The sequence below is a fragment of the Hypanus sabinus genome, chromosome 9 (genome assembly GCF_030144855.1).
Source record: "Hypanus sabinus isolate sHypSab1 chromosome 9, sHypSab1.hap1, whole genome shotgun sequence".
NCBI lineage: Eukaryota > Metazoa > Chordata > Chondrichthyes > Myliobatiformes > Dasyatidae > Hypanus > Hypanus sabinus.
Window position 1 is genome coordinate 2,542,394 of NC_082714.1, and position 23,425 is coordinate 2,565,818.

The 23,425-nt window shown below is 43.6% G+C and overlaps 1 protein-coding gene across 3 annotated transcripts in view; it reads left to right on the forward strand.

The window, feature by feature from the left end:
• Positions 1-13,231: 13,231 nt before the first annotated feature.
• The window catches only part of tedc1 (tubulin epsilon and delta complex 1), a 58,832-nt gene continuing 48,638 nt past the window's right edge, over positions 13,232-23,425 (forward strand). The window contains exons 1-2 of one of the 3 annotated variants that reach the window (XM_059978851.1): positions 13,232-13,445; positions 18,714-18,792. In XM_059978851.1, the coding sequence (XP_059834834.1) occupies positions 13,326-13,445; positions 18,714-18,792 (199 nt within the window). In that variant the 5' untranslated portion in view covers positions 13,232-13,325. The remainder of the gene's footprint in view (positions 13,446-18,713; positions 18,793-23,425) is intronic. The other 2 variants (XM_059978848.1, XM_059978849.1) reach the window with 2 other exon arrangements.

Here is a 23,425-nt window from a genome sequence, read left to right on the forward strand (position 1 = left end):
TGCAGAACTTGAAATAATCACCACCCTTCCTTAAAAGATAAGAAATTAATATGTTCCAATATAAGAATCAACTACTTAAAAGATCTCAAAGTGAAAGTTAGGTTTATTGTCCTGTGCAGAAGTGCATGTGTGCCCAGGTGTAATGAAACTCTCACTTGCAGAAGTACCACAGGCTCAAAGCACCAAATAAGCAGTATTCACATTAATCAAACATAAAGTATACACAACTTTTAGATGGAAGAGCACAATTAGAACAGATAAAACAAAGTCTATCTTAGTGCAAGGTGATTAAAGTCATTATAGTTTGCAATAATTAGAGATGTGCCAATTGGTTCAAGAACCGAATAGCTGAAGGGAGGGATTTGGGCAGCCAGTGCAGATTACCCCTATGGCCATTTCCCTCAATAATAAGTATACTGTTTTGTAACCATTGATGGGGATGACCTACTGGGGGAGAAGCCACACCAACCAGATCTCTGGCACTGTGTCTGGTGCAGTGGCTCAGAAGGCAAGGGGGGAGAAGAGGACTCAAATAGTTATAGGAGAGTTCATAGTTAGGGGGTTAGACATGAGGTTCTGTGGACATGATAGAGACACCCAGATGGTATATTGACTCCTAGATACCAGGGTCAGGGACATTCTAGCTTGAGTCTATGACATTCTAAAAGGGGAGGGTGAGAAGCCATAAATTTCAGTACATGATGGCACCAATGACATGGGTAGGAAAAGAGAGGGTGTCCTGAAGAGAGAATTTAGGGAGCTAGGTGGAAAGCTGAAAAATCTATAGATTGCTGCCTGTGCCATGTGCCAGTAAGGGTAAGAGTAGGAGCATTTGGCAGTTGGTTCAGATTTCTGGATCATTGGGATCTCTCCTGGGGAAGGTATGACCTACACAAAAGGGGCAAGTTACACTTGAACCCAAAGGGGATCAATATCCTTGCGGACCAAGTTTGCTAGAGCTGTTGGAGAGGATTTAAACTAATTTGGAGGGGGTTGGGAACCGGAGTGATAGGGCTGTTGGTTTATAAGCAGAGGCAGTGTGTAGTGAGACAGTCAGGATGGACAGGCAGATGATAGGACAAATTTGCAGTCAGTGGGATAAGTTACAATGGCTTAAGAGATTGTGGCAGCACTAGACAAGAATCAAGACATTTTCAAGAATCACTAGATTCTGCAATGATTCGAAAGAACTGGAATATTACAAATGTCACTCTACTCTTTAAGAAGGGAGGAAGCCAAAAGTGAATAAGTTATAAGTTAGTCAGTCAAACCTCAGTGGTCGGGAAGATGTTGGAATCGATTGTTAAGGATGAGATATCAGGGAACTTGGAGGCACATTGTAAAATAGGCCAAGGTCAGCATAGTTTCCTTAAGGAAAAATCTTGCCTGACAAATCTGCTAGAATTCTTTGAGGAAATAACAAGCAGGATACACAAAGGAGAATTGGTGGATGTTGTGTACTTTGATTTTCAGAAAGCCTTTGACAAGGTGCCACACATGAGGCTGTTTTACAGGAGCCCATGGTATTACAGGAAATATACTAGCATGTGTAGAGTATTAGCTGATTGGCAGGAGGCAAAGAGTACGAATAAAGGGAGCCTTTTCTGATTGGCTGCCGGTGACTAGAGGTGTTCCATAAGAATTGGTGTTGAGACCATTTTATTTTAAGTTGTATATCAATGATTTGGATGATAAAATTGATAGTTTGGTGGCCAAGTTTGTGAACAATATGAAGATAGGTGTAGGGGCAAGTCGTGTTGAGGAAGCAGGGAGGCTGCAGAAGCACTTGAACAGATAAGGAGAATGGGCAAAGAAATAATAAGTGGAATACAGTGTCGGGAAGTGTATGGTCATGCGAAGGAATAAATGCATAGATTATTTTAAAAATCCAAGGTGCAAAGGGAGTCCTTGTGCAGGATTCCCTAAAGGTTAATTTGCTGGTTGAGTCGGTAATTACGAAAGCAAATGCAAGGTTAACGTTTATTTCGAGAGGACTAGAATATAAAAACAAGGATATAATACTGAGGCTTTATAGGTGTGGCCTTACTTAGAGTATTGTGAGCAGTTTTGGGCCCTTTTTCTGAGAAAAGTGCTGACATTGGAGAAGGTGTAGAGAAAGTTCATGAGAATGATTCTGGGAATGAAAGGGTTATCGTATGAGAAGCGAATGATGGCTCTGGGGCTTAACTCACTGGAATTTAACAGAATGCAGGTGGATCTAATTGAAACCTATTGAATTTTGAAGGGCCTAGAGTGGATATGGAGAGGATGTTTTCTATGGTGGGTGAGTCTGGGACCAGAAGGCAGCCTTTTAGAATGGAGACAAGTAGGAATTGCTTTAGCAGAAGGTGCTGAATCTGTGGAATTCATTGCCAGAGGCAACTGTGGAGGCCAAGTCTTTGGGTGTACTTAATGCAGAGGTTGATAGGTTCTTGATTAGAAAAGGCATGAAAGGTTACAGAGGGAAGGCAGGAGAATGGGGTTGAGAGGGAAATGGATCATTCACGATGAAATGGCAGATCAGACTCACTGGGCCAAATGGCCTAATTCTGCTCCTATGTCTTACGGGACAACTCACAGAAACCAATTAACCCAAAGACCTGCATGTCTTTGCGATGTGGAAGGAAAATGGAAGCCAGAGCACCCAGACAAAGCCCATGTGGTCCCAGGGAGAACATACAAACTCCACACAGGTAGTGCTGGAGGTCAGGATTGAACTAAGTTGCTGGAGCTGAGAGGCAGCAGCTGCACTAGTATTCAAGTGTAAAGGGGGTTTCTTCTTTTTTCTTTGTTACTGTGTATGTAATCAAAAGGGCTTCCTTTGTTAACTAGCAGGAATGCTTCTTTGTTGCGAGAGAGTGCTGGTAGCTTGTTTGGGTTAAAATTTACTGATAATGAGAATTGTATTCCTTTGTAAACCAAATGGGGTTTAATGTTCTTTCTTCTGAGTCTGTAAGCTTTTGTTGACGGGCTTTTGGGCAGATCGGCGCGAGGGGGTTGAGAGAGAGGACGCAATGCTGTAAGCTGGGCAAGGAATGGACCCCAAGTGGGGGTCCGAGGCCAGGACGTACTCCGAGGAGGGGGGATGAAGCTAGATGTGCTTGGTTGACCACTCGGAGGGTCCTGAGCTGCGAGTCGAGGAGTTCGGAGGGGATCGAATGGTGGCCAGAAGACTTCAGTAATTGAGCTCCAACGGTTGTGCGCGAAGTGGTTTGGACTTTGATAAGTTTGTCGCCTTTTCTTTATTTTTTCTCTTCATATATACTGTATCGTTATTAACCACTTAGTTATAGTAACCTTTATAAATTATTAATAATATACTCATTTAATCGCTTATGGTGTACTGTCTGTTTTTGGGCGAGGCGGGGACATCACACAGCAACCACACCAGCTGATTACCCAGTTTGGCAGGGCCGAAGGCTGCTCCCCCTAGATGAGAATGAGCTGAGCGAGCCTGAGGTGACCCAGGGGGTTACTCAAGGTACAAAAATATATATCAAGATGGCACTAATGTTTTGTGGGCTGATCACAAAACTACTAGATATACATCTTCTGAACTGCTGACTTTAAAGTCATAATGATGAATACACTAAATATTAAAGACCTGCAGGTAGATGAAATCTTAAATTAAAATTGAAAATACTGGAAAGGCTCAGTAGATGGGTACAAGATTCTGATAAAGAGTCAGAGAAACAGTTGATATGAGGAACCAGACCTGAAGTGGCTAGTTAATAAGACTGAAGCTGTTGTGGTCTGATACGATGACCTCTGCCTTGCAGAGGACAGATGGCAACTGCCTAACACCTCTTTATACCTCCCCTGACCTCCACGATGAACCCCCCGCTGCTGTCCCCTGAGACTCTCATAGATCTGATCACATGGGATCTCCCTCCAACCTGAGAGTGGCTCATCATCTCACTGCCTGCTTAAAACAAAAGTTCCTGATGAATCGTCTTAACCCAAAACGTCAGCACATTCATTTCCATCCACAAAATGCTTACTGATTCACTGAGGCCTTTCAACAGTTTATATTTGTTCTGGATTCCCGTCTGTAGTCTCTTGAGTCTTGCTGAATTCGTCGGCCTTCTGTTTGCTTTGGATAGGCATTGGAGAGAGAAGATCCACAAACTGAGAAGTCCAAGAATAGAAAATAGACAATAGGTGCAGGAGTAGGCCATTCGGCCCTTTGAGCCAGCACCGCCATTCAATGTGATTGATAGGATTGAGGCAGGTAATATGTTCCAGATGTTGGGAGAGTCCAGTACCAGAGGGCATGGATTGAGAATAAGAGGTCAGTTATTTAAAACAGAGTTGAGGAAGAGCTTCTTCTCCCAGAGAGTTGTGGAGGTGTGGAATGCACTGCCTCGGAAGACGGTGGAGGCCAATTCTCCGGATGCTTTCAAGAAGGAGCTGGATAGATATCTGATGGATAGGGGAATCAAGGGATATGGGGACAAGGCAGGGACTGGGTATTGATAGTGAATGATCAGCCATGATCTCAGAATGGCAGTGCAGACTCGAGGGGCCGAATGGTCTACTTCTGCACCTATTGTCTATTGTCTATTGATCATGGCTGATCATCCACAATCAGTACCCCACTCCTGCCTTCTCCCCATATCCCTTGACTCCACTATCTTTAAGAGCTCTATCTAACTCTTTCTTGAAAGCATCTGCCTTCTGAGGAAGAGCATTCCATAGATCCACAACTCTGGGTGAAAAAAGTTTTTCCTGATGGAACAGTGTTGATGAGATACAAGGGATACAGCTGAAAATAGGAACGGTGTTGATGAGATACAAGGGATACAGCTGAAAAGTAGTAGGAATGAAAGCTCATGATTGGGTTTTTAAACAGGAAAGAAAAGAAGGAGCACAGCAGTAAGGCTTTGTTTCTCTATTATGTATTTGGGGAGAAATTTGTAAATTGGTTTATTATTGTCACGTACAGGGATCGTTCTGGAGTTATGAAATTATGGAAAGCATAACTGTGGACTAACTAAAATAAGAACCAGTCTTCAGGAAATAAAACCCATTCACAATTTAACTTCCAACTTTCTGGGTCGTGAAACCAATCATTGGGTGTGGGGTGTTGTCTGTCCCATTGGAACAACACAAGGGAAATACAATAGATGAATGTTCCAAGCAACACACACAAAATGCTGGAGGAACTCAGCAGGCCAGGCAGCATCCATGGAAAAAAGAACAGTCGACATTGTCCTGCCAAAAGGTTTCAGCCTTGACTCTCTCTCCCCTGGAGGTTCACAGTGTGAACAAACACTTATATATTCCCCAGTTACAGCTTCTCTGTGTCATAGAGTCATCGAGCATGACAGCACAGCAACAGGTCCTTTGGCCCATCTAGTCCATGCCAAACTATTATTCTGCCTAGTCCCTTTGACCTGCACCTGCATCATATCCTTCCATACCCTGCCCATCTATGTACTTGTCCAAACTTCTCTTAATTGTTGAAATCAAACCATATCCACTACTTCCACTGGCAGCTCATTTCCCCTTAAATATTTCACCTTTCACCCTTTACTCATGACCTCTAGTTCTCCGACCTCAGTGGAAAAAGTGTGCTTGTATTTACCCTAGAATGAAAATCAAGTTTATTATCACCGGTAGGTGTCATGGAATTTGTTAACTTAGCAGCAACAGTACAATGAAACTCATGATAATATAGAAAGAAAGAAAGTAAATCAATTACAGTAAGTATATATATGTATATTGAATAGATTAACAATAGTCCAAAAACTGAAAAAATATATATTTTAAAAAGTGAGGTAGTGCTCAAGAGTTAAGTCCATTTAGGAATTTAGAAATCAGATGGCAGAGGGGAAGAAGCTGTTTTTGAATCACTGAATGTGTACCTACAGTATATCCCTCATAATTTTGTATATCTTGATCAAATCTTTCTCCTCCACTGCAGGGAGTAAAGTCCTAACCTATTCAACATTTCCCTATAACTCAGTCCTGGCAGCATCCTTTAAATATTTTTCTGTTCAAAGTTCAAAGTTATTTTATTATCAAAGTACATATACATCAACATATACAACCCTGAGATTCATTTTCTTCCAAGCATACTCAGCAAATCCAATAATGATAACAGAATCAATGAAAGACCACCCCATCAGGGCAGGCAACCAGTGTGCAGATGATAACAAACTGTGCAATTAGAAAGAAGGAAGTAGAGGCACTGACTTGCTTTCTTCTTAATTGCATTTATGTGCTGGGCCCAACTCATGTCTTCTGAGATGATAACACCGAGGAATTTAAAGTTGCTACTCTCTTCGCCTCTGATCCCCCAATGAAGACCGGCTCTTTCGGTCAAATTAGTACCTTTTCTGTAGGTAGGTGAACAGAGCTGCAGACAATACTCCAAATTAGGCCTTAGTTTTAGGCAGTCATAATACTAGATTTATTTTGTCACACGTATACTAATGTACAGTGAAAAACCGTTTTACAAGCCATCCATACAGATCATTTCATCACATCAGTGCGTTGAGGAAGTAGAAGGGAAAACAATAACAGAATGCAGAATGAACTGTTATAGTTATAGAGAAAGGACAATAAAGTGCCATATCATAATCAAGTTGACTGTGAAGTCAAGTGTATGAGATATCTAATAGCCGCAGAATAAAAGCTGTCCTTGAGCATGCTGGTACAGTATGTGCTTTCAGGCTTTTGTATCTTCTGCCTAGTGGAAAGGGAAGAAGAGAGAAATATTCAGGGTGGGAACAGTCTTTGATTGTGTTTCTGCTTTACAATAGCAGTGAGATGTACATTTCCAAGTCCATGGAAGAGAGGTTGGTTTTTATATGTTGATCAGTGTCCAAAACTCACTGTAGTTCCTTATAACCATATAACAATTACACTTTTGGATGGGAGATCCATCCCATCTTACCCCATCCCTGACATATTTAGTTGTTTCTCCATCTCCCTCTGGTGCTTCCCCCCCCCCCCTTCTCCCGAGGCTGCCCGTCCCATGATCCTTTCCCTTCTCCAGCTCTGTATCACTTTCGCCAATCACCTTTCCAGCTCTTAGCTTCATCCCACCCCCTCCGGTCTTCACCTATCATTTCGCATTTCTCCCTCTCCCCACTACTTTCAAATCTCTTACTATCGTTCCTTTCGGTTAGTCCTGACAAAGGGTCTCGGCCCGAAATATCGACAGTGCTTCTCCTTATAGATGCTGCCTGTGTGTTCCACCGGCATTTGTGGGTGTTGTTTGAACCCAGTACAGATCCTTGAGGCACACCACTAGTCACCAGCCTCCAACCTGACAAACAGTTATCCATCACTACTCTCTGGCATCTCCCATCCACCCACTGTTGAATCCATTTTACTACTTCAATATTAATACCTAACGATTGAACCTTCCTAACTAACCTTCCATGTGGAACCATGTCAAAGGCCTTACTGAAGTCAATATAGACAACATCCACTACTTTACCCTTGTCAACTTTCCTAGTAACCTCTTCAAAAAAATTCAATAAGATTTATCAAACAGGATCTCCCCCACACGAATCCATGTTGACTGTTCCTAATCAGACCCTGTCTATCCATATAACTATACATACTGTCTCTAAGAATACTTTCCATTAACTTACCCACCACTGACGTCAAACTTACAGGCTTATAATTGCTAGGTTTACTCTTTGAACCCTTTTTAAACAATGGAACCACAAGAACAATATGCCAATCCTCCAGCACCATCCGCGTTTCTAATGACATTTGAAGTATTTCTGTCAGAGTCCCTGCTATTTCTACACTCATTCCCTCAAGGTCCAAGGGAATATAATGTCAGGACCCGGAGACTTACCTACTTTTATGTTCTTTAAAAGTGCCAGTACGTCCTCTTCTTTAATCATCATCGTCTCCATAACTTCTCTACTTGTTTCCCTTACCTTACACAATTCAATATCCTTCTCCTTGGTGAATACCGAAGAAAAGAAATTGTTCAAAATCTCGCCATCTCTTTTGACTCCACACATAGCTGTCCACTCTGATTCTCTAAGGGACCAATTTTATCCCTCACTATTCTTTTGCTATTAATATAACTATAGAAACCCTTTGGATTTATTTTCATCTACTTGCCAAAGCAACCTTATATCTTCTTTTAGCTTTTCTAATTTCTTTCTTAAGATTCTTTTTATATTCTTTATATTCCTCAAAGCACCTCATTTACTCCATGCTGCTTATATTTATTGTAGATCTCTCACTTTTTCTGAACCAAGTTTCCAATATCCCTTGAAAACCATGGCGCTCTCAAACTTTTAGCCTTTCCTTTCAACCTAACAGGAACATAAAGATTCTGTACCCTCAAAATTTCACCTTTAAGTGACCTCTATTTCTCTATTACATCCTTCCCATAAAACAAATTGTCCCAATCCACTCCTTCTAAATCCTTTCGCATCTCCTCAAAGTTAGCCTTTCTCCAATCAAAAATCTCAACCCTGGGTCCAGTCCTATCCTTCTCCATAATTATATTGAAACCAATGGCACTGTGATCACTGGACCCAAAGTGCTCCCCAACACATACCTCCATCACCTGACCTATCTCATTCCCTAACAGGAGATCCTACACTGCCCCTTCTCTAGTTGGTACCATAGAACCATAGAACATTACAGCGCAGAAACAGGCCTTTTGGCCCCTCTTGGCTGTGCCGAACCATTTTTCTGCCTAGTCCCACTGACCTGCACCTGAGCTATATCCCTCCAAACCCCTCTCATCCATATACCTGTCCAAGTTTTTCTTAATGTCAAAAGTGAGCCCGCATTCACCACTTCATCTGGCAGCTCATTCCACACTCCCACTATTTTCTGCATGAAGCTCCCCTAATGTTCCCTTTAAACTTTTCCCCCTTCACCCTTAACCCATGACCTCTGTTTTTTTTTCTCCCCTAGCCTCTGTGGAAAAAACCTGCTTGCATTCACTCTATCTATACCCATCATAATTTTATCCCCCTCTATCAAATCACCTCTCATTCTTTTACGCTCCAGGGAATAAAGTCCTAACCTATTCAACCTTTCTCTGTAACTCAGTTTCTCAAGTCCCGGTAACATCCTTGTAAACCTTCTCTGCACTCTTTCAACTTTATTAATATCCTTCCTGTAATTAGGTGACCAAAACTGCATACAATACTCCAAATTTGGTCTCACCAATGAGAAGAGGACACTTTCCAGATGGTGCGGGTCCTTAATGATGGACACCACCTTTCTGACTCAGCAGCTCCAGATTGTGTCCTTGAAGGTGGGGAGGCTTGTGCCTGTGATGGAATTGAGCTGCATCTGTGGTAGGAAAGGAATTGTTGACTTTTCAGGTCAAAATCTTGCATCAGGAGTTTGCTGACATCATTTGAGTTTGCAGAGACCCTCTATGGAGTACCGTGTGTAGTTTTGGTCTCTGTACTTAAACGATAAACAGTTACGATGGAGAGTGCTGAGTGGTCACACTTTGTATGGAGATGCCAATGACCTTGAATGGAAAAACCTACAAAAAATATTGGACACAGCCCAGTCTATCACAAACAAAGCCCTCTGCACCATTGAGCAGAAAAGCAGCATCCATCATGAAAGATCCCCCCCCCCCCCACCTATCCCATCACCCAGGCCATGCATTGTTATCACTCTTGCCATCAGGAAGGAGGTACAGAAGCCTCAAGTCCCACACCACCAGGTTCAGGAACAATTATTAGCCCTCAACAATCAGGCTCCTGAACCAGAGAGGATAACTCAATTTCACTCACTCCAACACTGAACTGTTCCCACAACCTTTGGAGTCAATTTTGAGGACAATGTAACTCATGTTCTTGATACTTCTTGCTTTTTTTCTTTTTGTATTTGCATGGTTTGTTGTCTTTTGAACATTGGTTGTTTGTCCGCTTCTGTGATATCAGGTTCTTCATTGATTCTATAGTGTTTTCTGTAGCTACTGTGAATGCCTGCAAGGAAATGAATATTTTCAGGGTTGTATATAGTGACATTCCGTATAAGTACTTTGAAAATAAATTTACTTTGAAATTTTTACTTTGCTATTGAGATATACAAGGTTCTGACAAGCTGGATTCCTCTGGCTTGAGGGTTCAAGGTCCAAGATCCCAGCATTAGGACAAGTGGTCAGCCATTTTGTGTTTGTCAGTGATTTGGAACCGCTATAGGGCAGTAGAGTAGTGCAACTGGTGAAGCTGCTGCTTCAGCACTCCATCGATCTGGGCAATCTTGGCTTCCAGCACTGTCAGTATAAAGTTTGCCTTTAACTGCGCAGGTTTCCTCCCCATGCTCAGGTTTCCACCAACATCCCAAAGATCAGAATCAGAATCAAGTTTAATATCACTGCCTTACTGTATATAGTGAAATTTGTGGATTTGTGGCAGTGGTACAGTGCAATACATAATAATCTTAAAAAACTATAAATTATAATAAGAAATATAACTTTTAAAATCAAATAATAAAGACAAAAAATTCTGCAGTTGCTGGAAATCCAGAGTAACACACACAAGGTGTAGGAGGAACTCAGCAGGTCAGACAACATCTGTGGAGAAGAATAAACAGTCAACATTTCGGGCCGAGGTTCTTGATCAGGACTGGAAAGAGGAAGATGCCAGAAATAAGAAGGAAAGTGGGAGGGGAAGAAGAACAAGCTACAAGGTGATAGATGAAGCCAGATGGCTGGGGGAAAGGGGGATGAAGTGAGATGCTGGGAGATGACAGGTGGAAAAGGCAAATAGCTAAAGAAGGAATCTGATAGGAGACAAGTGTATATTATGGGAGAAAGGGTAGGAAGAAATAAGTAGTACAAAAGAGAACAAAAAAAAACCATCGCACCAACCTCTGCGCCCAGCACATAATTCTCTGTAACATCCACCATTGCCAATGGGATACCAGGATACCACCACCAAGCACATCTATCCTCCCCTGCTGCCCCTCTTTCTGCTTTCCACAGGGATCACTCCCTATGCGATTCCTTGTCGATTTGTCCCTGCTCATTGATCTCCCTCTCCCCCGGCACTTATCCTTGCAAATTCCTGATTAAATACAGCTGCTGTTGTGCCTTCTTTGTAATTGCATCAATATGTAGGGCCCAAGATAGATCTTTAGAGATGTTGACACCCAAGAAATTAAACTGCTCATCCTTTCCATTCTGATCCCATGATAAGGACTGGTGTGTTTTTCCCAGAGGTGTGAGCTGAAAGGTTAACTGACTACCGTAAATGTCTCTGGTGTCTGGGCGAGTACTAGAAATTTGGGAGAGTTAAAATACTTAAGGGAACCTGGGTCGGATCTTCTTCATTTAGAGGAAGGTGAGAGCATAGAATGAGCTAGCAGAAGTAGTGGATGTGGAATTGATTGCGGCATTTAAGAGAAATCTAGTTAGTTACATGGATGAGGGCGGTATGGAGGGATATAGTCCAAGTGTAGGTAGATAGGTCTAGATAGAAAAGCAGGTTGACTAGATAGACCGAAGGGCCTGTTTCTGTAGTGTTTTGTGACTTTATAATAGGAAATTCAGATTAAGATGTGATTGGTGTTAACTGGATGCTTGAAGATCAACACAGACTTGGTGGGCCAAAGCTCTCTCAGGCTCTATGACTTAATGAGGAATGAATTCCTTTACATGAAGAGTTATATGTCTTTGGAATCTTAACTTTGCTCAAATAGATTTTGGCCACTCCGGAGAAGTAATGTGAGGAGGGAGTGACCTGGACTAGCAAAACCTAATTGAATGCAAAATGTCTCAAAGATTTTATATGTTCCTGCCACGATTTTTTTTTAATTTTTCAGTATAGGCTGTTGGATTACACTATATAAATGTTATTTTCTTATAAGTTTAACAATTGCCTGGAAGTATTTTATATAATTACCTATATACATGTACATAATTGTTCCAATGTGCCCCCTAGTGGTTACAGTTCTTTATTATTCTGGAAACTTCTATAGTATTGCGTTATTTGAATAGGGGTTATCTGATTGGTTGACTCTTATCTACAAATTTGAATGGAACCTCTCTCATTTATGGTTTAGAAGGCCCAGCATGTTGGCTTGCCATCCTTTCTTTAAATCTTTGCTTTTTCTTTTCCCTCCCCAACTAGTCACCAGCTATTCCTTGTTTCCAATTCTCTTTGTGCAATTAGCACTTATTAAAATTATCATGAAGCAACAAGTTTTATGCCTCTTTCTTAACTTCTGAAAGAACTTTAAATCAAAAACAGCAAGGCTGAGAACTTTTTCATCACCCGTATTTATTCAATGCCTTTTGAAGGCTGTTGTAGATGTAAGCAAGGGCACTACTTACCGCCCATACTCAATTGCTTCCAAACAGAGTGGCTTATTTGACTATTTTAGTCATCTACATCGAGTCACTGTTGTTCAATGGTCTCTCTCTCCCTCTTGTTCATTGCTGCTGGAGGATGGTCAGTCTTGGGTGTTGGGCAAGGTTTAATTGATACAGTTTGTGGATTGGACTCTATAATTCACATTATGATGTATTACTGGTCACTGCTTTTCTTGCTATTTTGTGTGATTTTGATTGGGGTGGGCTGGCTCTGTGGCCTATTGTCAACAAAAAAACACTGCGCTGCATTGAACAAAGCTGAAACCTAATATTCCTGGACTGTTCCACTGACTTTCTGGTTTGATGTTTTATATTCTGTGTTTTTCACTCTTCTGTTGCTGTTATTTCAATGTATTCTTTTTTTTTGCACATTGGGGGTTTGATGTCTTTCTTGAATGGCTGTCTGTGGAAAGACAAATCTTTCTTAAACTCTTTTTGTTGTTGTATGTGATGTTCTGCTGAACATTGTGGGAATGCCATGTTGGTACCAGAACATGTGGTAATACTTGCAGGCTCCCAGAACATCCTTGGGTGTACACGTTATGTATACTTGCATGTTTTTATATGTGTTAAATCCATGAATCCAAACTTGGAACTACAGTCCTGCCATAGGCAGATTTGTACTCCTCCAATTAATGACCCAGCATGCCATCAATTTGAACCAAACTGTTGCTCTTCCTCCCCAATGACCATTACTTTTTCACTGGTTTCTGGTAATTAATTTCTGTCAAATACCTAGGGTGGGTAGGTAGGCAGGTAGGAGTGTGTGTGTATGTATGTATGGTGGGGGGGGGGGGGGGTTCTTTCAGGCTCATTTGGTCGTGTTGTAAAATAATGTACGTGCAGACACCGCAGTGTTGGGAGTCCTCCGACCATGCAGGGGCGAAGTGGCAGAGAGACCGAGGCCAAAGGAAATTGAAGGTCTTGCCTTCCTCCACGTCTCTTTGCTTCCAACTGCCGCCCGAAGAGCGAACGAGTGAGTCGGGCCGAAATAATGACGGTGAAGGCAGCGATTACGGCTCTGTGTAAGATATTGGAGGGGACCGGGGCCGGAACCGCCATTTCCCTCAGCCCGGAGACTTTTCGTCAGGCCAAGTTCGATAGGAAGGAGGTGGTGAGTCGCAGCGGGAGCCGGGGCGGGACTGTATTGATGGTTGACAGTAACGCTGACCTGTTGGAATCGTAGCTGCCTTGTCAATCAGAGGCCGAGCGAATCAGTCAGAGGGGGCAGGACAGCGCCACCTAGAGGGGAGCGGGCTTTTCGCGCTCTGGGAGTCCGTACGCGTATGGGAGCGAATTGGTGGGAATTGCGGGTCACCGAGTTTGGGAACCCTGCCTCACTCCGCCACCCTCCACACACAACCGCTCACCTCACCTTCACAACCTCTACCTTCAGCCCCATCTCTCCAAACAACCACCCTCAACCCCTTCTGCCCTCCCTCCCTCTCAAAACCCCAACGCCCTCTCCTCAAAATTCTTTCACCCTCAACCTCGTCTCCTCAGACAAATCCCGCCGTCTCACCAAACCTCCACCCTGTCAGGCCACACTTGGAGTATTGTCAGCAGTTTTGGGCCACATATCTCAAAGGATGGAGAGAGTCCAGAGGAGGTTCACGATTATTCCAGAATAAAAGGGTCCACATATGAGAAGTGTTTGGCAGCTTTGGGCCTGTACTCACTGGAATATAGAAATGCTGGGGATCTTATTGAAACTTGCAGAATGTTGAAAGGGCTAGATAGAGTGGATGTGGGGAGGATGTTTCCTATAGTGGGGTTATCCAGAACTAGAAGGCACAGCTTCAAAATTGAGGGGTGACCTTTTAGAATGGAGGTAAGGAGGAATTTTTTAGCCAGAGAATTGTGAATTTGTGAAATGCTCTGACACAGACTGCAGTGGAGGCCAAGTCCATTGGTATAGTTAAGGAAGACAGACATTGATTATTTCTGATGGATCAGTGTATCAAAAGCTATGGCGAGAAGGCAGGTGTTATGGGGTTGAGTGGAATCGAGGGATCAGACATGATGGAATAGCGGAGCAGACCCGATGGGTTGAATGGCCTAATTCTGCTCCTATGACTTATGTTCTTATGGCTTCTTAGAGCAACTCTTGGTTGAGCCCACTGAAGGATCTGCTATTCTGGACTTGGTGTTGTGCAATGAGCCAGAATTGATTAGAGATCTTAAGATTTAAAAAAAACCTTAGGGGCAAGTGATCATAATATGATAGAATTCACCCAGAAATCTGAGGGAGAAGCAAAAGTCAGATGTATCAGAATTATGGTGGATTAAAGGTAATTACAGAGGCACAAGAGAGGAGTTGACCAGAATTGATTGGAAAAGTACACTGGCAGAGAGGATGACAGAGCAGCAATGGCTGGAATTTCTGGAAGCAATTAAGATGACACAGGATATCTACATACCAAAGAGGATGAATTATTCTAAAGGCAAGATGACACAACTGGCTGAGATGAGAAGTCAAAAGCAACATAAAAGCAAAGAGAGGGCATAAAATAGAGCAAAAGTTAGATTGTGAAGTTTTTAACAACCAACTGAAGGCAACAAAAAAGTAATTAAGTAGCTAAAGATGGAATATGAAAGTAAGCTGGCCAATAATATTAAAGAGCACACCAAAAGTTTCTTCAGATATATAAACTAAAAGAGAAGCGAGAGTGGATATTAGACTGCTGGAAAACAATGTTGGAATAAAGGGGGCCTTTCTGGTTGGCTTCCAGTGACTGGTGGTGTTCCTTAAGGGTCAGTATTGGGACCGCTGTTTGTTAGTGATTTAGATAATGGAATTGATGGCTTAGTGGCAAAGCTTGCAGATGATATGAAGATAGCTGGAGGGGTAGGTAGTGCTGAGGAAGCAAAATGATTTCATCAGGACTTAGACAAATTGGAAGAACGGACCAAAAACTGGCAGATGGAATGCAGCGTTGGGAATGTATGATGATGCACTTTGGTAAAAGGAACAATAGTGCAGACTATTATCTAAATGGGGAGAAGGTTCAAACATCAGAAGTCCAGAGGGACTTGGGAGTTCTCAGGCACGTCATAATGAGGGCGTTGGGAATGGACCCAAATGCAGGACACAGACACTGAAGTACTAGGACCAGGACAGGACAAAACTAAAGGACAGGACAGGTCGCAGGCTAGGCTAAAAAAGCAGGACGAGGACGAGGGACTGGGAACAAGGAGCCTAGGTGTGGACTCCGAGCCAGAGACTGCACCAGGAAGGACCCAGATCCTGGGTCGTGACTCAGGCTCAGATCCCAAACCAGGCAAAGACGTGATGAGGCCTGGGTTCTGGGGTCTAGAGGCAAACTAGGAACTGTACATCAACATAGAGCCAGGACTTCTCCTTCAACAAGCTGGGACTCATCTTTAACAAGACGCTAACATGAGACCGGACAGTATGTAGACATAGAGCCAGGACTTCTCCTTCAACAAGCTGGGACTCAACTTTCACTCCACACCAAGGTGGGGCAGGTCCATCTGTCAGGTAATGGCAGAACGACCTGACTTACCCAACAGAGACAAAGACAAGACAGGTTCCTTCCACAGGGCAATGGCAGAATGGCCAGACTTACCCCACAGGGCAAGGACAGGAAGATACAAACACCAAAGAATGACCGACAGTTCCATCTCTGCATCAGGGTCGTTCCGAGTTGCAGTTACAACCAGCAACCTTGTCTGGCTACAGAAACAACTGGATCCCTACCTAGCTCGGTGGCTGATGGCCACCCAGCTGGCCCGGGAAATAGCTGAATCCATACCGCAATGACAGCTTCGATTACTGACAGCAAGGCTCCAAGAAGCAATGGTTTTCTAACGCAGCCTAAAGATGGCAAGTGGCCGTTCTAGCCTTCCACCAGCCATTTGCTCCCAGAGAATCTTGACAAGACGACCCCCCCCCCCAACCACACTCAATCCCAGGGCCACTTGTATTCCCAGCCCCAAGATGAGCATCAGGTGCTTATGATTAAGTTCAACCAAAACAAGGGACAGCCGGAGGACCTGGAGTCCAGAGTCCACAGACTAGACCATGAACCGGAATGCAGACTTCAGACCAGACCATGACAGTACCCCACCCCATTGCTGTGGGAGCCTCCTGGCAACCAAACAGGCTCTCCAGGACTGAGGACAACTCAGGCAGGTGAGGGGGGTTGTTCCATCAGGAGGGAACCCAAGGTGACAGGAGTTAGACAACAGTGTCTGCATTGCTGGGTCCATGAATGGCAGGGTCATTCTAGCCTTCTACCAGCCATTTGCCCCCAGAGAGATAAGACAACCACACTCAATCCCAGGGCCACTTATATTCCCAGCCTCAAGATGAGCATCAGGTGCTTATGATTAAGTTCAACTGAAACAAGGGACAGCCGGAGGACCTGGAGTCCGTGGACCAGAATCCAGACCGGACCATGACAGTGCAAGACTCCCAGAAGGATAATTCACAGGTTGAGTCTGTGGTAAAGAAGGCAAATGCAATGTTGTAATTTATTTCAAGGAGAATAGAACATAAAAGCAAGGAGATAATGCTGAGGCTTTATAAGACACTAGTCAGGCTGCACTTGGAGTATTGTCAACAATTTGGGGTCCCGTATCTCAGAAAGGAGATGTTGTCATTGGAGAGAGTCCAGAGAAGGTTCATGAGGATGACTCTGGGAATGAAGGGGTTAACATATGAGGAGTGTTTGGTAGCTTTGGGCCTGTACTCACTAGAATTTAGAAGAATGCGGGAAGATCTCATTGAAACCTACCGAATGTTGAAAGGACTAGATAGGGTGGATGTGGAGAGGATGTTTCCAACGGTGCAGGTATCCAGAACTAGAGGGCACAGCCTGAAAATTGAGGGGTGACTCTTTAGAACAGAGTTAAAGGGTCATGAAGTGTGTGAAGTTACCATAACAAGACAGAAGGTTCTTGGGAAACTGAGAGGTCAGAATGTAGATAAGTCAACATGTAGAATGTAGATAAGTCCTGTCGAAGGGTCTCAGCCCAAAACGTTGACTGCTCGTTTTCACGGATGCTGCCCGACTACTGAGTTCCTCCAGCATGTTGTATGTGTAACTATATTCTAAATGGAGAGAAAGTACAAAAAAAACTGAGGTGCATGGGATTTGAGAGTCCTTGTGCAGGATTCCTCAAAGGTTAGTTTGAAGGTTGAGTCTGTGGTGAGGAAGGCAAATGCAATGTTCGTATTCATTTCGAGAGGACTAGAATATAAAAGGACGTAATGTTGAGTCTTTATAAAACATTGGTGAGGCCTCACTTGGAGTACTGTGAGCAGGTTAGGGCCCTTTATCTTGGAAAGGACTTGCTGAAACTGGAGAGGGTTCAGAGGAGGTTCATGAAAATGATTCCAGGATTGAATAGCTTGTCATATGAAGAGTGTTGGATGACTCTGGGCCTGTATTTGCTGGCATTCAGAAGAATGAGAGGTAACCTAGTTGAAACCTATCGAATGATGAAAGGCTTTGTTAGAATGGGTGCAGAGAGTATGTTTCCTATGGTGGGAGAGTCTATATCTGGAGAACACAGCTTCAGAATAGAGGGGTGTCCTTTTAGAACAGGTATGAGAGGAGGAATTTCTTTAGCCAAAGAGTGGTGAATCTGTTGACCTCTTTGCCACAGGCAACAATGAAGACCAAGTCTTTATATATATTTAAGGCAAAGGTTGATAGATTCTTGATTGGTCGAGGCATGAAGGGATATGAGGAGAAGGCAGGATATTGGGGCTGAGAGAAAAGTTGTATCAGCCGTGATGAAATGGCAGAGCAGACTCGAAGGGCCAAATGACCTAATTCTGCTCCCTTATCTTACAGTCTTAAACCTGAGCCTCTGGTTTTAGACTCCTCTCCCTGGGAAAAAGACTGTGACCATCCACATTGCCCCTCCTGAATTTATATACCTCTATAAAGTCACCCTCACTCAGCCACCTATGCTCCAAGGAAAAGGTTCCATCTTTCCTATAGTTAGGTGACCTGAACTTTGCACCATTCTCTTGAGTGTGGTCTCACCAATGACAGTTACATTATGCTCCATGTCTCTAGAACATGCGCTTTTAAAAAAATTTAATTTTTTAGGAATTGAACCTGGGTCGCTGGTGCTGTAAACGATGTGCTAACTGCTATGCTACTGTACCATCCTCTTTAAAAAAAAGTTTTTATGTGTGACTGTGCAATATCTGAGGTTTTATTAATGTCTGAGTGAGTAAGGAGCAAGGTTGGGGTTGTAGCAGGGGAAGGTTATACCCTGTGTATATTGAGCTGGTGGAGTTGTTATATCGGATAAAGGTGATGTGTTGTAGTTTGGCATATCACTTATTTGGGAAGACAAGTTGGGGTTAGCTTGAGTCATGTTTAATTCTTGCTTTCTGTAGACGTCTGAGTTTTGGAAGTTGCTGTATTATCTCCTGAAACTGTTCGGTGAAAATGAGAGGTGTCCAGTCATAGATCTGGGTAAGAAGCAATCCATTTTATACTATAGTAAGAAACCTGTGCCACATCCATATCCTACATTGTTCAGTACACTAGCCTGTCACTTGTCTTGAAATAACACTGAAATTATTCCAAAAGAGAGTAAGGAATGAAGGCAAATACCTTAACAGAAGTGTGGCAGTTACTATAATATATTACAGTGCTAGTGACCCAAGTTCAATACTCACTACTGTCTGAAAGGTGCTTCCCATGATTGCATGGGTTTCCTCGGGGTGCTCACATTCCAAAGGCATATGGATTAGTAGGGTAATTGGCCGCGTGTTATTGGGTGGCAGGGGCTCATTAACAAGCTGTATCTCAAAATTCAATTCAATTTTAAAATGGTTACTATACTTCCAACAGTGCTTCTGTTTGCAAGTATTATTGCTGCTAATCAGCTCAGAAGCTGATATTTGGTGAACAAATACCGTTGAGAACTATGGTGTTCTTTGCATTTCTCCCCTTGTTAATGAGCACAGTCTAAGACGTGTAAGTTGGGAAGTGCCCTGCTCTGTCTGAATTCACACTGACTCTCAGGGCAGACTCCTTCAGCAGGGACTCACAAGTGGCGACCCTTGTGGGCTGTCACCAGCAATCCCTTGGATGTGTTGGTCATTAATGCAAATGACACATTTCGCTATATGTTATGATGTACACGTGATAAATAAAATTGAATTTTGAAACTCTTCACTCTGACCCTCGTAAGTGTCCATGCTGAAGAGAGATGTACAGTATTCGGAACACGAAGGCAGCAGGAGAGCACCTAAGGATTTCCAGCAGGAAGACATTTTGAGTTCTCGGGGGAAGAGAGAGGCCAGACTACACAGGCGCGTGACATCAGCCAGTTGAGCGCAAACAGTTTTAAAAAGAAGGCAGCCATATCCAGTGGGCAGCATTGGGAGCGGGCAGCCATATCCAGTGGGCAGCATTGGGAGCGGGCAGCAGAGTGAAAGGGCTCAACGGGCTTTGGCAGTGACAGAAAGAGATGAGGCAGTTGTTGATTGCTAAAGGAGTTAGTATGTGTGTGAGGCCAGTATTCTGTGGTCGGTGTCAGATGTGGGAGGCCCTGGAGTCTCCCAGCATCCTGGACGGCCACATCTGCACCCGGTGCATTGAGATGCAACTCCTAAGGGACCATGTTAGGGAACTGGAGCTGCAGCTCGATGACCTTTATCTGGTCAGGGAGAGTGAGGAGGTGATAGAGAGGAGTTACAGACAGGTGGTCACTCCGGGGCCACAGGGGACAGAGAAATGCGTCACAGTCAGGAGAGGGAAGGGGAAGAGTCAGATACTAGAGAGTACCCCTGTGGCTGTACCCCTTGACAATGAGTACTCCTGTTTGAATACTGTTGGGGGCGACAGCCTACCTGGGGCAAGTGACGGTGGCCGTGCCTCTGGCACAGAGTTTGGCCCTGTGGCTCAGAAGGGTAGGGAAAGGAAGAGGAAGGTAGTAGTGATAGGGGACTCGATAGTCAGGGGGTCAGACAGGCGATTCTGTGGATGCAGGAAAGAAACTCGGATGGTAGTTTGCCTCCCAGGTGCCAGGGTCTGGGATGTTTCTGATCACGTCCAAGATATCCTGCGGAGGGAGGGAGAACAGCCAGAGGTCGTGGTACATATTGGTACTGTTACGAACACTGTAACTGGGTCACTTACCAGCAAAGATAGAGAGGTCCGTTGAAGTCTGATGGTACTATTTTTAACAGTATTTATTAGTAAAAATACACAAAAATAATATCAATGCAAACATACAGATAATATACGTCATCAATACTAAATCTAAAAGTGCGGGTATAATAATAATCAATAAGAAATAGCTCTATCGTTGTCTAGGGGATAACGAATTGTCCGATTGAAATATTCAGTTCACTGCAGTTCCACAAGCTGCTGTCTTTTGGTTGTCGCTGTGTTGCACTTTGTTGGAGAGAGAGAAAAGTAGGAATAGAATGGGAACAGTTACCCCTACAGGTTTTCTGACCTTTATGATTTCGATCCATCAGGATCCATCAGGATCAGGATTGTCACTTCCTTTAATAGCTTAACATCTTGTACCTTAATAAATTCTTGTAGCATCAGACTCCAATTTGATAACCACCTATTTTTATTTTCCTTCTCCGAATTGAATGTATAACTGTATTACTCTGTAGTGAAAAAAACTCTTTTGTATTGTGTTAGATTCTAAAATCCTGTAAGGCTCTGTATTAATTCATTTTTACCAATGGTAAAAATCTTTGAAGGAAGAGGGTGTTACAAATGTGCCACAACTCTGAGTACAAAGTAGTACAAAGGGTACAAAGTAGCCCCCTCCTTTTTGAGAATCACAAGATCGCTATTAATTCGGGTCTGGGACCCAGGAAATGAGGGAGAGAATCCACAAGGTTCAATCCCTCGGCTCAATACTATTGGGATAGTACAATACTATTGTACTATTCATTGAAGCCCCTCAGGGGATGACCAGAGTGGGCTTTCAATACCCGTACCCTTTTCAAATTCTAAATTCCCCTGATCCTCACAGTTACTCTCTGGGCAACTCCCTTCTGGAGTAAACTCAACCCCGCGGGCTGAAACAACCTCATTTGCCAACTCAGCAGACTTCTTAAAGGTAATGGCATCCTTTTCATCTAGGACTGCCCTCATTTCATTATCGGGAACACCTTTAGAATTTTCAACTTCTTCAAACAGTTCTGCCAAACCAGACAGATCATCCATGTCCAACCCTGGACCTTTTAACAGCCTTATCTGTTTCTCATCTTTACTTCGTGCCTCTATAAATTTCCTCCTGGCTAAGGGCAGGACTACCTCCTCTCCCTTACTCTCTTTCACTTTTCTATTCTCCGTTTTACCACCCTCTAACTCCTTTTGGTACAGTGTTGGTAAAAATGTCTCAGCCAAATCGATACTGGCCGGATTTAAACTGGTCTCGTTCTCAGCTGCCTTTCTCGACATGCTGCGAGTGATCGCGCATGCGGGATAGATCTTGGAACCTAGGGGCGGGTCCTCAACACTTACAGACTGGCTCATCAGCTCCATGGCCAACCAAACGTCACCACCAGCTAAATCGTTACCCAGAAGGACGCCTATGTCAGTTCTCAGGAATTCTGATCGCACCCCTATTTCAACTGGACCAGATACCAGCTCACAATTTATAATGATCCTATGCAAGGGCAACACTTCTGTCCCTTTTCCTATGCCTCTCAAAGCTACCTCTCCAGTCTTGCGACCAAAATCCAGTACCTTACTGCTAATCAATGACAGCTCAGCTCCCGTGTCTCTCCAGATCCGCACTGGAACTGGTGTGTCTCCCTCTCTCACAGACAGGGTTCCTTCTGAAATACATTTCTCAGACCCTTTTCGTACTCTGTCTACCTGGGGCTCTCTCGTCGATTTACTGATTACAACAGCACATCCTATAGGGACTGCTGCTTTCCATTTTCCTGTCTCCTTCCTCTGAGCAAGGCACTTGGATGCAATATGACCCACCTTTCCACAATTAAAACAGGTCAAGCCAGGACCTCTCCTGCCGTCTTGCCTTTCCTCCTCCTTAATTTTACCCCAAGCTCCAGGCTGAATCTCTGCCTCAGCCGGCGGGCTTTCTCTACCATTCCCACGGTCTCTCTGGTAACTTTTATTCGAGGAAAACTTTGTCTTGTGGGTTAGGGCATATTCATCTACGAACCTAGCAAATTCGGAGATGGACTTATTCGGCTTCTTATTCAAGTACATCCGGATATCATCTGAAACACAATCTTTAAATTCCTCAATCAGAATTAACTCCCTGAGACGCCAAAAATCTTCTTCTACTATTTCTGCTGCACACCAACGATCCAAGAGCACACCCTTCTCATAGGCAAACTTTGCATATGTCTGATTCCACCCTTTCTTTAAATTTCTGAACTTTTGTATATAGGCCTCAGGTACCAATTCGTAGGTCCGAAGAATGGCCTTCTTTACTTTCTCGTAATTCTCAGACTCCTCCTCCTCCATGGACAACGCCGCATATGCCCGTTGTGCCTTCCCTTTTAACATGCTTTGTAACAACGCCACCCATTGCTCTTTGGGCCACTTCTGACTCACTGCCACCTTTTCAAAATGCAAGAAATAACTATCAACATCCGTCTCCTCAAACGGAGGTACTAACCTAAACTCCCGATTAACATTAAACCGCTCCTCTCGGTCTGACCCTTGAGCTCTTCGCTCTTGCCTTAACTTCTCCACATCCAAGTCATGTTGCCTCTGTTTTTCCTTCTCCCTTTGGTTCTCAGTTCTTTCCCTCTCTTTCTCAGCCCTTTCCTTCTCCTTTTCAGCCCTTTTTCCTTTTCAGCTGCTTCCAGCTGCTTTAACTTAATTTCATGTTCCAACCTTAATTTCTCCAACTCTAACTGAGCCGTCCCACTAGCTGGTGCCTTTTCAGGGATATCTTCCAATATCTCAGCCGAAAACACATTCTTCACAATATAATACTGAGTTATGGCCCTCCGCACCTCCTGCTTTTTTATTGACAACCTCACCTCTGCAAGGTTTAGTCCTTCCGCAATATTTATCAAGTCCGACTTTGTGGCCGCCTCTAGCGCCTCCAGAGTTGGGGTTTCTATAAATTCATCCACGTCCATCTTTG